At 42.8% G+C, this 14,278-nt stretch overlaps 6 protein-coding genes and 1 non-coding gene across 7 annotated transcripts; 5 read left to right on the forward strand and 2 right to left on the reverse strand.

Moving 5' to 3' along the window:
* Window positions 1-1,888: 1,888 nt before the first annotated feature.
* L203_101835 (uncharacterized protein) lies at window positions 1,889-2,892 on the forward strand (the record flags this gene model as incomplete). Its single annotated transcript, XM_066211267.1, has 5 exons — window positions 1,889-1,915; window positions 2,002-2,057; window positions 2,107-2,137; window positions 2,234-2,344; window positions 2,401-2,892. The coding sequence occupies 5 exons, from the start codon at window positions 1,889-1,891 to the stop codon at window positions 2,890-2,892; spliced, it is 717 nt and encodes a 238-aa protein (XP_066067364.1).
* Window positions 2,893-4,649: 1,757 nt separating this feature from the next.
* On the reverse strand, window positions 4,650-6,919 carry L203_101836 (uncharacterized protein; the record flags this gene model as incomplete). Its single annotated transcript, XM_066211268.1, has 6 exons — window positions 4,650-5,378; window positions 5,431-5,554; window positions 5,615-6,294; window positions 6,345-6,596; window positions 6,649-6,814; window positions 6,867-6,919. 6 exons carry the CDS (start codon window positions 6,917-6,919, stop codon window positions 4,650-4,652), a joined length of 2,004 nt encoding a protein of 667 aa, XP_066067365.1.
* A 297-nt stretch (window positions 6,920-7,216) lies between these two features.
* On the forward strand, window positions 7,217-9,267 carry L203_101837 (uncharacterized protein; the record flags this gene model as incomplete). Its single annotated transcript, XM_066211269.1, has 3 exons — window positions 7,217-7,606; window positions 7,667-8,208; window positions 8,262-9,267. The coding sequence occupies 3 exons, from the start codon at window positions 7,217-7,219 to the stop codon at window positions 9,265-9,267; spliced, it is 1,938 nt and encodes a 645-aa protein (XP_066067366.1).
* Window positions 9,268-9,438: 171 nt separating this feature from the next.
* On the reverse strand, window positions 9,439-10,961 carry L203_101838 (Sua5/YciO/YrdC/YwlC family tRNA threonylcarbamoyl adenosine modification protein; the record flags this gene model as incomplete). Its single annotated transcript, XM_066211270.1, has 2 exons — window positions 9,439-10,867; window positions 10,918-10,961. 2 exons carry the CDS (start codon window positions 10,959-10,961, stop codon window positions 9,439-9,441), a joined length of 1,473 nt encoding a protein of 490 aa, XP_066067367.1.
* A 264-nt stretch (window positions 10,962-11,225) lies between these two features.
* On the forward strand, window positions 11,226-12,135 carry L203_101839 (uncharacterized protein; the record flags this gene model as incomplete). The annotated part of the gene is made up of 7 exons (XM_066211271.1): window positions 11,226-11,263; window positions 11,364-11,375; window positions 11,440-11,529; window positions 11,669-11,778; window positions 11,832-11,862; window positions 11,921-12,016; window positions 12,072-12,135. The coding sequence occupies 7 exons, from the start codon at window positions 11,226-11,228 to the stop codon at window positions 12,133-12,135; spliced, it is 441 nt and encodes a 146-aa protein (XP_066067368.1).
* A 1,038-nt stretch (window positions 12,136-13,173) lies between these two features.
* Window positions 13,174-13,260, forward strand: L203_101840. The gene has a single exon. It is a non-coding gene; the product is annotated as a tRNA-OTHER (tRNA).
* A 244-nt stretch (window positions 13,261-13,504) lies between these two features.
* Window positions 13,505-13,972, forward strand: L203_101841 (uncharacterized protein; the record flags this gene model as incomplete). Its single annotated transcript, XM_066211272.1, has 5 exons — window positions 13,505-13,513; window positions 13,576-13,662; window positions 13,715-13,742; window positions 13,803-13,839; window positions 13,897-13,972. 5 exons carry the CDS (start codon window positions 13,505-13,507, stop codon window positions 13,970-13,972), a joined length of 237 nt encoding a protein of 78 aa, XP_066067369.1.
* Between the last annotated feature and the right edge of the window lie 306 nt (window positions 13,973-14,278).

A 14,278-nucleotide genomic window follows, 5' to 3' on the forward strand; every position in this document is an offset into this window, starting at 1 on the left:
GGTCGATTGAAAAACTGGATCACAACCAAAAAGATTGACCAGGCGATCTAGTTCGGTTGAAGACACACGAAAAAGGTGTAGGTGAGTCTGCTCATGCTGAGGAAAACGATAGGCATTGTCCAGAGTTAGAGAATGGTTTTTGTATGTCTTGGGCCGTTCTAGATAGCGATTCGAGAGCAGCTTCCAGCGAAAATGTACTAGATGAAGGATGAGGCAACAGACGACATCATTATGCAGATATGGGGCGTATAGGGCAATGCCATTCTCGACTCTTCGGATCAGATGTTGGCGGTCGCTATACCTAGGCATTCTGGTAGAACACTATGCAGTCATTTTGCTTGTAGTAGGAGGCATGAAGAAATGCAGCAAGTACAAATTCAAGATGATTGAGATTTGCATTACGTCTTAAGAGTCTTCAAGCTTAAATTTGATCCCGTTAATGATCACGTGACTTTACGAGAAAGGGGTAGTCAATTCTTACGTGCACTTCCATTTTCGCCGCGTTTAGAATTGACTACCCCAATTGTGAATTATTATGTTCAAGGATTACCGGGTATGAAGTATAATTCATAGAAGACTATTTCGTTGACTGATATGTATCCCTCAACCTCTGTGCCCTGGTTACTAACTCCTAATCCCGAGAGTGGCGGCACTATCTTCAACAATGATTAGGTCAGTCAGTCCAGATGATAGATTGCATGTGTACATTGAACTTGACCTATGTAAACTCATATCAGCATGTATTTTTTCTTACCCGCCAGAGAGCATTTCCAGCTTTCAAGCGTAGCAGAAAGCTTACCACGCACATGTTTTCAAAAAAACTAAATCGAGATACAAATATTCTAATTACTAGTGATTTGTTTACGAAACGATCTGAATTTCAGGCACGACAATTAGAAATGGTTTATACATCACAGAGTATATGATTTAAAGTCACGTGACTGATACCATGTCCTCTTGTCAAGGATTTAATCCCGTTTATATAGATAACATATAAAAGAAAGAGTATAAGAATAGTAATAAAAGTTTATCTGGGACTAGACTATGAGCTATACAATTAGGCGTGCCAGTCGTCAGTATGCATATCCACAGTACGCTCCACGCCTTTCCATCGCTCATTCTTCAACACTGTTTTATGGTTTTATTATTACTTCAATAATAGTTGTTTTAAAACTTACATTTAGAAACAATTTCGGCTGTTGAATACTTGTCCATATACATGGCAATGCTCTTCGTTACATTTACGTATGTTTCATAGGTCGTAGGCAGAGCTTTAGCAAAGAACAGTGGCTGATATGAGTTCTCGGATTCGCCAATGGCACTTGATAAGGAATGATTTTTTAAGGACAAATATTGATGTCTTACATGTTGCTTGGTATTCAAACATTGTGCTGGAGCTTTCTATTGAGCGATGCGTCTGGTAGGAGAAGCTACTTTCAGTACGCTTGGTTTTAAAAACAGCGTTTAAAGGTTACCTATGTGCTTTCAAAAAATCTGAAAACACTCAATCTCTGATACAGGCTGAGAGAATGAGTGCTTCTTTGATTCTTTGAAGAACGACCATCGGTAGGCAGTGCTGGGAACAAAGTAATACAACACTGTCAATTTGGCAAAAGTATCCTATCGTTTTACATTGAAATATATATTGACATGTTAAAAGTCGGAATGTAATTTGTAGTAGTTCCTATCAATGAATGTCAATTGAATGACGCGGACATATCTCAATCTCCACCTTCCAAGCCACAGTATAAAGGTAACTATTGAAATTCAAGCAGGCAATGATAAATAAAGTGCTTCTTCTTCTTTGCTTGTTTTCTTTACCTCTTTCACTTGAAACAGCTATAGTTTCCAAAAAAAACTAACAGTAATACTATCACATTCGTTAACCATGGCCCCTCCTCTAGTCACGATCTACGTACGTGGCATTGTCCTTCCATCCTCTCTAGCTGTCGCTCTTCCATTGGGTTACTTGGCTGACATTTACAACTTCTACATGTTTAGGTTACCAGCCTGACATCTTCTCCTACCGTCAGAAAGCACCACGATCTCCTCAGGAGGTGGGTATGGTGCTTGACGTAACTTGGATCATGACTTATAACGTTATAGATCGCTCAAAGCCATGGAAATCAAGTACGAAGTGAGTCTAGATTATTGCCAGCGGAGGATTTGGGTTCTGTGCGAAATCATCGCTGGTATTGAACGCCAACGCTTGAGTGCTGATTCGATGACAAAGGAGTATGATCTAGTCATGGACGAAGAGGCAAAACGCCGATGGCAGCGAGCCAAGCCGCCTGGCAAGATGATAGGACTTCCCGGTTACCTTGTTGGAGGCGAATTCGTAGGCGTGAGTGTATCTTTTACCGAGACAAGTGCATGTGTTTAGGCTTGGCTGTGAAATAGACTATGGACGACTTTGAGGAAGCCGTAGAGACACAAACATTAACACAGTTTCTCAAGCAAGACATTGAGATTCCCGATGAACCTTTGGCTATACCAGAATCAAGCGATCTCTCTTCCAAAGCTACGCCAAAGCAGAAATCCATTCAAGATGTGGAACTCGAGAAGCTCATGGGTTCTATGACTGAAGAAGACCTTGATAAGTTAATGACAGATTTGGGGGTCAATGATAATGTTGGAAAAGTTGGTTTCATGGCCAAGTCTGGGGAAGTCGCCGATGCGACACCCTCTGACGGGAATGGCCACAAAGCTGTACCGCCCCCATCCTTTGCCGAACAGATAGTTCATGATCAGATATGTGAAAATGAGTCTCGGAATGCAGAATCCAGTATTCCTAGAGTGAAGGAAGACGAGAAGGATGCCCTTGAGAAGCTGAAGAAGGAAAAGAATATCGAGGGAGCTGCAAAGAAAGCAGAAAAGACCAAGCTTGATTGAAGATCAGGCAGTAATGGAAACCATATTATTCATAAAGCTAAGCAATTGTGGATAATATGTACAATGACGGGTTGATCAACAAGGATTGCTTCCGTACATGCGTCGTCTCTGAAACATTTCTACGTAGCAGGCAAGCAAATATTCAGTTGGCTTCAAGAAACGGTCGAGAAAAAATTCATCCAAGTCGAGTAGTGTTCATCAACTTTTTGTGCTACTGGTAAAGGATTCCAATGCTCTCAGAGCCTATTGGATGTTTAACTTTGCCATTCAAGGCCAGTCTCACGAAATTAACAATAACAACTATGATGCTAACTTGCCAAATTCTAGTGTCCATAGGGAAGATTTCTGTTTAAACTATCAAAAGGGCTTGCTGAAAAAGTCAATAGAGGATACTGAAAGTAGTCTAAAGCTACTCGAAACGCTGTGATCTCTCGTCTTCCGTTAGCCCGCCGTAATCTGAATGGTTTATTCCACTTGGTCTGGTCGCGAACGCGAAGTTATCCGAGCGAGATTATTTGCTCGTGGGTCTACCTGCGAGCTACCTTGGCTCAACACATATCTCAGGCCCGCCCAATGTGTTTTATATCGGCCTGCCGCCATCATCCTATAAGATAACGATGGGATGTGGGCAGCTGGGATTGCGATATTCTGACCTTTTACTTCGGTCGCTGGATCTCAACTAACTCTTGAGTTCTTTACACTTGAGCGATGTGTCTTTAAGAGACCAAAACAAGATCGATGATAAAGCAACAAACACAATTTCGAAATCCTCCGTTTCGCTACCCATGAAGGCGAAGGTCAGCATCCATCTAGATCCTGGATACTGAAAATCTAAAGGTTGACGCTGCTTAAACTGCTGACTTTGAAGGGCCCAAACAAGATTTTGGTACTACTTCTAATGCTGTCTTAATCTGTAGCTCGTTTACAGAACTTGAAATTAAACCGTATAGTATTCATGATACTGCCGGGAATGGGACAAGATTGGCAGTTCTAAACCCGATTGTTGATGAGAACATACTCGGATTAAATCTGTTTATTCCAGAATCTGTGAACCCAAGTCATATAGAGGTTGCTAATGTTCTCATGCTACCTAATGGTTGCAATACCTATTACCTGAATCTATAAAACGGCGCTTTTTCCAAACTGTGGGCCAATAAATATAAAAAGAAAAGAGCTAAAACCAAACAATTCATCGACAGACTGTGAAAGCAGTGATTTGGCCTATAGAGACAATTCAGTAAGTCCTAGGCTTCTATCGCTTAGGTCCTCTACCTGACAATAAAGAAATGATAATTTACTAACATGGGCTATCTGAAATATTCTTCCTTGTACAGAAGTTATTTTTCGCCGAGACTGAACATTCAGCCAACGTTATTATATTGATGCAGTTCCGAAGCGCCGAGTACTTTGCACTCGGTAACATTTCTGAATGATTTTAAAAGTTTAGAGAGACAACAATCTAGGTGAGTCGGGTGAGAAAAGTTATTTGTGGATGTTTGAGATTATTCAACTTCAAACTGTGATCTCTACTTATCATAGTCTCTCTACGTATCAAAGAACGGCGCTCTGTCGTGAATTTTATCGTGATGGCGATAATAAAAGATTTGATCAAATGAAAGCAAAGAGCGCTATTTGGTAATGTATCGGCTTTTGTACTATGATCGTCACCAGCATCATGCATGAGAAGATACAATATCATGGTCGCTTCCAGATCACACTCATCGTGAGCTTTGATTGCTTCGACGAAGGATCTCTAGTCATCTCCAAGAAGCCTTCTTGACCGCAGCCCTCGACTCAATACCGCCAGATCTAGTTAATTCTGCTTTTTTCTGAGCGGCCCCTAAACCCTTTTTCTCTGTATTGTTTGTCATAGTAGAATTTTTTAACCGTATTGGTCGCTCATCAATTGTCATACTGGCGCCGGAAATGTGTTGAAGAATAGGTGTTTTACTGCTAATCAAATTATCGTGTGGTGACAAGCTACTAGCAAGAGAGCGACCCCTTGACAAAGTCGAGCTTTTCAACAAGGATTCTCGTGTTCCTTCTGATCTCTCCTTTCCCTTCCTTGAGGGCGAGTGAATAGGTACTAGAGCCTTTTCAGCATTTGTTCGTCGGCCTCTTTCAGGGCCAAGTACGCTTCTCTTCGTATTGTCATCTTCCTTCATTAATAATCTGTTCACACCAAGTCCCTTTCCTTTCTGCCTGACAGCCTTTTCTAGCACTAGACGAGAGAGTGGAGTCTTTGCACCTTTGCGCTTGCCACCAGCTGTGTGGGATTTAGGAGTTCGGGGCTTATGAGGAGAAAGCGGAGATGGAGACTGTGGACGGTGTTGGTACCATATAGAACTGGAGGCATCTGTGGTAACTTCTACTTCTTCGTCCTTATTTGCGGAGATGGACTGTTGGGGGATTAAAGAAGGGACAGACGCTGCTAAGATGGCCTTTTCTGCGCTGCGTTGTTCCTCCAGAAATATTTGACGCTCAGACTACAATCTTGATGAGTGTTTGAATGTTGCGCATAATCTTTACACTACTCACTTCAAGTTGCTGTCGTTCTAGTCTGAGTTTCACTGCTTCTTCAGCATATCTCCTTCGTTCACGATCCAAAGACTGCTTCTGCCTCTCCATTTCCTCATCATCAGGTCTTTCTTCAACATTCATGCTGTATGAATCAGAGAAATCAATGAAGTGGCTACAAAATAAGAACGGAGTAAGGGCTTACTCTTTCTGGATCTGCTTCTTGGCATAAGTCGCAATAACTCTACTAGCTTCTTCTTCCTTCTTTCTTGCGCATTCGAGATCGACTTCAAGATCCTTGATCCTATCTTCTAAGTCTCGCTGTTTCTTTTCTTTTTCCCTCTCGGCCCGTTTTTGTTCCTCCACTTCTTCAGGGGAAGGGTGTTGAATTTGCTGCTGCCCATCAGAAGTGTATTTGGGCACACCCTCTATGATCCGGGCACGAATTTGCTCAACAAGGGTTAAAAGGCGGTTCTGTGCGATGACAGGGTGAGAAATTGATGGCGCAGATTGTACCACTGAAGACGAATTAATGTAGGGTTTTGCGTCTGGATCCGTGAAAAACTGAGAGTGTTGCAAACGAGTTGGAGGCTCTTTACCTCTTGAAGCTGCAAGAGCCTCTTGCAGAGCATTTCCTGTTGTGACTACAACATGTCGGAAAGCTTCCGTTTCTTCTTGAAGGCCAGCACGAATATCAGTTAGGTCTAGCAAAGTTTGCTCCAATAATGGTGAGTGGGTAATAGACACTGGCTGTATTCTGCCAGGTGGGATGGGGTTGAGGAGAATAAGACCTTGTGGTTTGCTAGCAACACTAGAATCATTGCCGACCTTGGTAAGTTGAGCCAATGCCTTGTCCAAACTCATTTGGGCCTTTTTAGCGTCATGCTTTGACGTTCTGATCAGCAATAAACGAACATGGTATGCACAAAACCCACTCCGGCAGCGACCCGAACAGATTCTAAAGCTTTTTTCCCTCGTAAGTTCTCTTCTCTGAGCTCTTTCGTTTTTGTCTCTTCTAGAGCGAGTCTTTTCCCCATTTCCACGCATCTTGTTTTCCAACCGGTAACATCTGTCTCTAGTTTTGCATTGGAAGTTTTGAGGCTGTTATTTGACTTTTGCAAGCGTTCATATTCATATTCGAGGGTTCTATAGCGAGTATTGAGCGTATCCAGCATGTTCAAGTTGCTCTTTATGGTGGCAGTCAGTTCCTCTTGGCTACCAACAAGGGAGTCGACGTACGATGCTCGCACCTAACAGCTCAAAAAGCACAGCAACAAAATCATTGTGATCGCTCTGAGATAACGCGTCCAAGTTCAACGGTTTTTTTGCCCATCCATGCGATAAAAGTTGAGAGTTGATGGTGGATAATTCTGCTGAAAGATAAGTAGCCGTACTGCTGCTTGTACTGGAAAAGTTATTTGTCAAACGGCCTCACAGATGCAACCATCTGAACCTACTCTCCAGGCAGTTCTATCCGAACTGATTTTGAAGGTCCTCCTAATCTTGCCATCTTAATACTTTCTCAAGATTTGACTCAACTTTAAAATCATTCGCGCACTTTACTTGTTTATTGACTTGATGTTGTTGTTATTGACGGAGATTGTATTAAAGTCCGCTAAAATGTATCAATTTACGTAAACATTTTGCTTCCACGTCATAAGGCATAAGCACAGACCAACCATGACATTGATCTTTGGAATTGAATCTTTTTTTCTTTTCATTTTCTTTTATTATCTCTCTATTATAGCTTTCACTTCTCGTCTTACAAAAAGATTACGTGCTCTGACGCAACACATTGCTATTAGCAATGGCTTCCGAACAACCTCACAGATACTCAAGCGACTCCACACCACTCCCGCCTTCTACGCTTTTAAGACACCATCCTCAACCAGACGGTCCAGAGCCATTGGGACTACGGCATCGTCTTCCAAGATCCGCCTCACAAGAAAGCCAGCAGCTTTCATCCTCCTCCGTTAGGATCTATATTCAGTCACCTTTTGGAGACTCAGGTGTGGCGTTGGCAAGAAGAAAGGAAGGCTGGTTGGTGTCAAAGCATGAAACGATAGCAAAAATAAAAGATGATCTGGCTAGCGGCCGGATGGAAGGCGCTGGAATGTGGGATAGAGATGGTATGCGAATTGTGTATCAAGGAAGGATAGTCAGAGACCATGAACAGTTAGGTAATATTGTTGGAGATGTACGTTTACAGCTGAACTGAAAAGTGTCTATCCCATCACTTGTGCTGATGTTTCTATAGGTCATAGACAAATCGCGTATATATACCCTTCATCTTGTGGCTAGGCGCATTGCTACCACTCCTGATGTCCAGCTATCGAGTTCCTTGGAAACTAAGTCAAATGTTAATATATCCCCTGTACCCATGCCCGCGGCGCTCGCAAACACGTCCTCATCAAACAATTCAATTGATTTTACTGCGCTTTCAGATTCAATACACTTTTTGCTTTTTTGTGCCAGGTATCACCTCTTCAAGCTTTTGGGACGAGAAGTCTTACAATGGTCTAAAACAGTGCCCGCTCCAATAGTTTCTCAAGAGGATGCAAGAGACGCGGTAAGATCGGTTGTTGGAGCGCTCGCTGCTCAAAGGAAGAGAAATGATGAAAGATGGGAGCAATGGGAACTTGTCTTTACCCAAGAGGATGATACCAAACTGAGAAGTTTGTGGGAGAAGCTTGGTATGCGCGAAGGAGTAGAGGGAATGATTTGCAATCTGTGGTCGGATTTGTTGTGGAGAAAATGGGAAGATAGGGTAAAAGGCGAAAACACGGAAATAGAGTTGGAGTAAGTATATTCTATGTCTCTCAGTTACCAGTATTCTAACTGATTGACTGCAGTGGCGTGGTTTGCCGGCTTCATCTCCCAGCACTTAGTGCTTGCAGCCCAGCGCAGCTAGTGCATCTTTTACTATATCTCCGTATCACTTCGCTAATACCACTTCTCAACTCCGTTCTGTATGACACAAGCCATCGAGAGTTTATACCACGTCTTCTCACGACTACGTCCAATCCGCCACCAATTATTCGGGCACCTCGTAATGCACGAGTAATCTATCAACGTACTTTCCGTCTTCCACTCATCCCGGTTCCAACTGGAGCTGTCTTGATGCACATTGCTCTATCCACTGTGAAGGTGATTGCCATGATGTGGATGCTCACTAGGGGCATGAAATGGAGTGACCCGAAATACTGGTTGATCGCAGGCGTTGGATGGGGATGGTGGCTCATGGATATCCGGGGAGCACTTTCGACTCGCATGAGACAAAGAAACATCAATGCTATAGCAAACGACATTGCGAACAATGCTGAGATTGCACGTGAAGACAACGCCAGGGCAAATCGTTTTGTCGGTAATGGCCATCAACGCCATGTGCCACCAAATGCTAACGCGACCGCCGGATATCAGAGGTTACCTGGTTTTGTTTTTGCCGCCCTTCCACCTATCGTCCATCTATCAACCGATGAGGGTCAACTATTGCTCAGAGACCCATATCGCACAAACAATACGTTTGCTCCATCTTCTAGGCCCTGCCCAAGTTGGCTACAAACTCAATTGTTTCTGCCCATAGCTCTTTGGTTCATTACCTTGATTCCTGGATGGGAGGCTGCCAGAGCAAGGCTTATTAGAAAGAGAGAAAGAGATATGAGGACTTTGGTAGCAGGTTCCAATCCTGACCTGCCCCCACCTGCCGAAGGAGAATTGGCTTCTGAATACGTTCTTCCCAACAGACTGGGTGAGCAAGCCAAACGATATTATGAAAGGATTATAGCTCGAGACGAAACAATAGATTGGGAGGAGGAGAGAGAGGCGCAAAGAGTGATGGGCGTTAGAGAAGAAAATTGAGGATTGACGTCATCATATTTTGTCGTATCTGCATTCCAGTTGTATTCTACCCTTGTCTTGTATATACACTGACATAGATATTCTAGCAATAGATCATATCGTGTAATAGCGCTATATTGATGCAGCCATAGTGCAGATTGACGACACTGCAACAATTATGTTCAAAAACTTTTATACATCGTCAACGTCCACCCAAAATCGGTTTTCATTGCCACAACTCTGTTCTTCACCCTCCGACACATCCCCAACAACACCGCCACCACCAACAGCTTTTTCAATTCTCTCCATAACTGCTAACCCTAACCCTTGGTCTGTGCAACCCTCAATGACTATAGCATCAACTGCATCCCTAGTGCTGGGATCATGAGGATTATGAACTGTTTCTAAAGCAAGCATACCGGCGAACAAACGCTGTGCTGCAGATATTGCTGTGTTTCCAAGAGAGATGGGTATAATCTCCATGTTCGGACAAGAAGAAGATAAGTGTCGACTTAGAGGAGAGTTCTCAAAATGAAGGATACCCAATCTTTGTTTATGTCCTGGGCGGTCAGATGCAATACGAGCTGCGATTAGCTGTAAAACTGCGTAGGGGGATGTGGGTGTTGACAAAGAAAGAGACGAGGGAGGAGGAAAGACATTGCTTGGTTTAAGCAGATAGACGGGTACCTTGGGAGAATAGTGCCTATATTTCATGCCTGGCGTTGACGGAGGTAAATCAAGTTTTTCTCGCTTGTGTCGTTCCGCTTGGGCAGCGCTACCAGTCGTAGAATCCTGTGGAAACGATGATTGAGTCGTTTCGCACCAAGGTTTTCCGTGAACGAGGATTTCAGTTTTTCCTTCTTTGCCATCGACTGCGTCCACTATTCTTTTAATGTCCTCTATTCCAAGACCTCCTGGTCTCAGGATGTCCACCTTTCCACCTCCCCCTTTTTTCCACTCCAAACCATCAACGACAGTGCTTTCTACACCAACCCCACATTTACCACCATCCAATATACAACTCAGACCTGGAGCTCCGTTGAGGTCATGGTAAACATGTTGTGCTTGCGTAGGGCTTGGACGACCCGAAGAATTAGCTGAAGGTGCAGAGAGGGGAAGATCTGAGAGTGCGATGAGAGCAAGAGCGAGAGGATGAGATGGCATGCGAATAGCGTTTGTCTGTGGAGCAGGTAATGGTTGAGGGTTTGCCGATGGGAAAAGGAGTGATAATGGGCCAGGCCAAAAAGATGTTATAAGTGCTAGGTAAAGAGGTGAAAAGTTGTACGAGGAAGGTAATATTCGGCGAAGCATATCGAGAGACGAAACATGAATGATTAAAGGATTGTCCGAAGGACGCTTCTTGATCTGATATATTTTTTTGCAGGCATTCGGGTCGAGAGACGAAGCAGCCAAACCGTATACAGTTTCGGTTGGAACCACCACGGTTTGACCAGAATGGAGGCACTCGGATGCTCTTTCTAAATGAGCCTGGATAGTAGGAGGAATAGAGAAAGTTGGCGAGTCAAGAGGATGGGACAAGCGTCCAGACGGCTTGATTGAGATGGATGCCCAATCTTGACATTGAAGTATAGGTGTGTTTTGGGCAGACATTTTGGCGAATCTGTTCAGTGTATTAGCTGTATTCGAGTCTGCCATTGAAGCACCTCTGACCTTGTTTGAAGCTGTGAAATTGACCGCAGAAATGATCCTGCCATGCCCTTGCTATCAATACTCGGCAGTCTTTTGTAGCTTGGGTGATTCTCTGTTTTAAAAGCTACATTATCAAAACAAGAGATGAAGATAGCCATTATAAGATTGAAATTTTGCTTCCGTCAATGATTAAAGATTCCACGTCATCACTTCATCCTTTCTATCAACAACAATGGGATAACATCTTGTTGTTGATTTTACATCTTTGATCTCTGGATCTCATAAGCATTTACCTAGAAACCTTCTATTTTTCTTCTAGCCTCGCCAGAATGGAGCGCTTCACCCAAAATCCCGCAGAACTAATTCGGTGAGTATCCTTACTAGATATCAGAAATATGGCCAGCGTTCTTACCAAACTATTAATTGTGGCGGATGTTTTGCTGACTATCTTTGGTATCCCTCATCAGATTAGTTAATATGTAAGTTTGTGGAAATATTCACTCAAACAAAGCACAAGGACGACAAATGGTTAATAGAGTATAGGGGAGTTGGAGGGTTTGCTGTTGCAGGAGGAGTAGGATCACTCATCAAGCACAATTTCTCAAGCATAATCATTGGACTTTATGAGGTCTTGTGAGTGATGTTTTTGTCATCTGTCATGAGAACCTTCTTGTTGGGGTTATAAAGGTGCTCTCGCCGATACACCTTGTCTAGACGAGAAACATTGCATATCGGAAATGATCCATCAAAAGTATTGATATCATATCTTTAGAATAGGTGCTGTCGTCATCTTTCTTGAGATTCGAACACCCACAGAAGAACACAAGACCCTCGTTCACAAGTATGCGAGCTTTATGCACTCTTTTCTTGGCAGAGGCGTTTGTATGCATGCCTTACTTGAGATATCAAAAGATACTGACTATCCCTGTCACTAGTCTATCTGTTGCTTGGTGTCCTCATGCTCAAGTGAGTTTAACAAAGACTTTTCAATGAGTTAATCGCTGATTACTCTTTTACGGGGCAGCTACTACACCATTCTCTACATCTGCGGGACAGCTGTCGGGTTCGTCGGCCTTGTATTCATTGGCCTTCACTTTGTCCATGTCATTGAAGCTCCATCGTAAGTATCTACCAGGACACATTCCATAAGTTGGGGCTGACACCTTGCGCTCCAGGACTATGCAACCACCAGTAATGGATGCCGAAGCTCAACCTGTCTGGCAGGGCCCAACCGAATAGATATTTGGCAATCTGACATGCAGTCTCCATACAGCTCCGTCGCCATACCAAAGATGCATCAAAGTTCTTCGTACGAAAGTGAACGCGCTGCAAGGATGGTGCTTAATGAGTATAAGAAGAAGAAGTTTTGGAGTGATCAATTTTTCAAAGCACGTATATATAAAGTGTCTCTCCTGACCCATTCTGCTTTTCATGCCATTTCAGTCCGTTCAGCATGATAGGCGTCCTTATCTTATCACTAACTTAATCTTATCAAAGTGTCCGTGCGTCGATGGAATCCCTTATATCGATCATTTTAATCATGAAAGATGCCCGATTGACCGATAAGAAAATGGCACTGGGCGCGTTTTCAGTCTTATTTAAATTGTTGTATTTTGTTTCTAATCTTTCATTTCGCTACTTGACATTACAATGTTTCTAATCAAATTCTTATCTGCTGAATCTGCTAGTCGAGAAGAACTTTCTGCGCTGTACAAATTATTCGACACCTTTTGTCTTGTACATAAATCGCTAGAGATTTTGATAAGCCCTTGCCAGGAGCACTTGGCTTTATTGCTTATGATAGGGGGCAACTATATTACTACAGGATTTAGAAGCCTGGCAGGCCAACTATGCTGAACAATAATGACCTGAAAACAGTCACCGCCATTGACAAAGAATTCTGCTGCGACAGTCAAGAAAAGACAGCCTGCCATGTCACAACAGCAGCATATGGAACGAGTCAATGGGCATTTGTGGGATAAGGTTGGGCCTTGAGTGGATGAGGACCATGTCTTGGCGAAGAGACGTAGTTGTGCCCGCAAAGGGTATACATACATACCAGATGGAAACCGATCTTGAGAGGACTTGTTAAATATATCTTGACGAAGTAAAGTATCGTTAAAGGCGATCAATAAAGAGGAAAAGAAGAGAATATAAGCAGCAAAATACAAGATAAAGTCGCGATGGTTATTAACTGTTCCTTGCAATTAATTTTAACTCATCTCGAATTATTACTTTTATTATATAATTTTACTCATTTTACTACTTTTGTAAATAGCCCTTGTAGCTCAGGGGTTAGAGTATGGCCTTCGTAGTCTTTGCGAAGCCAGGTTAGGGTCCATGGTTCAAATCCATGCTGGGGCAATTCTTTTTAGCAATTTCCAGCTTGTACCCAACGTGATGAGCGGTCCGGACATCGCGCTGTGCCTATTTTTGAGATTTTCATATCTTTTATTTTATTTTTCATCGTCTCGATGTTTTGTCTTTTCTTCATTCTTTTCTTCAATTATTTTCTTATCGCTGTACACTGCAGCCAAATCATCTTCAAAAGACTTAACAACTTGTTTTCCGTTCATTAACATCATCTGTTTTGCAATAGGCGTTCAGCATGGGTAATGTTAGTTTATCTATCTATCATCATTGCTCCCTCCGCAGGACTTACTAATATTGTTTTTGTAGGGTGCCAAAGCTCAACAAAGAAAGGAGAGAGGTACTAATAAAGAGGCTGGAAAGAAAGGAGACTCGTCTCAACTGAAGACTAATGCTGTCAGTCTGGGGATCCAGACGCCGATATAAAGGCTGATAACAAGCCCTCTAGGCCTCTCTTTCTATACAATGTGACATCTGTTAGTTTCGGTTTTTTATGGCGCCAATTTCATGCTGATCTGTATTGGACTCTCGTAAAGGCAAAGCGGTATTTCAAGGTACTTCTACCATCGTTGTGTATGTCTCTTATGTTCCCTTGTCATCCGTGACGGGCTAATGAGTCTTGACCCGTAGTCTTCAACAGCATGTTGATAGCAAACACCCAAAGTCTGACGTCAAAAAATGCTTCCCAACATGGAATATGATATGATTGTTGCCTTTGCGCCTGTTTGAATACTTTGCATTGTCTTTCCATGTAGGTTGATATTAGCACCTATAACTATATAGCAATACGCGCATAGTGGAGTAGTTTTTTGGGAACTTTGCTTGTTGCTCTTGTGGAATTCCATTGAATGCAAATGTCAGCATAATTCCATATTTTGGTGTATCATCTGACGATGGACGTCTCTCATTTGTTTGGCTATCGTGGACGCATCAAGGCCAACGCAAGCCTGTGAATTACATGCGTCAAAGAGTATCCTTGTTTGAATTATTGTTATCATTGGGAAGATTAGTA

The sequence above is a fragment of the Cryptococcus depauperatus genome, chromosome 2, assembly GCF_001720195.1.
Source record: "Cryptococcus depauperatus CBS 7841 chromosome 2, complete sequence".
Lineage (NCBI taxonomy): Eukaryota > Fungi > Basidiomycota > Tremellomycetes > Tremellales > Cryptococcaceae > Cryptococcus > Cryptococcus depauperatus.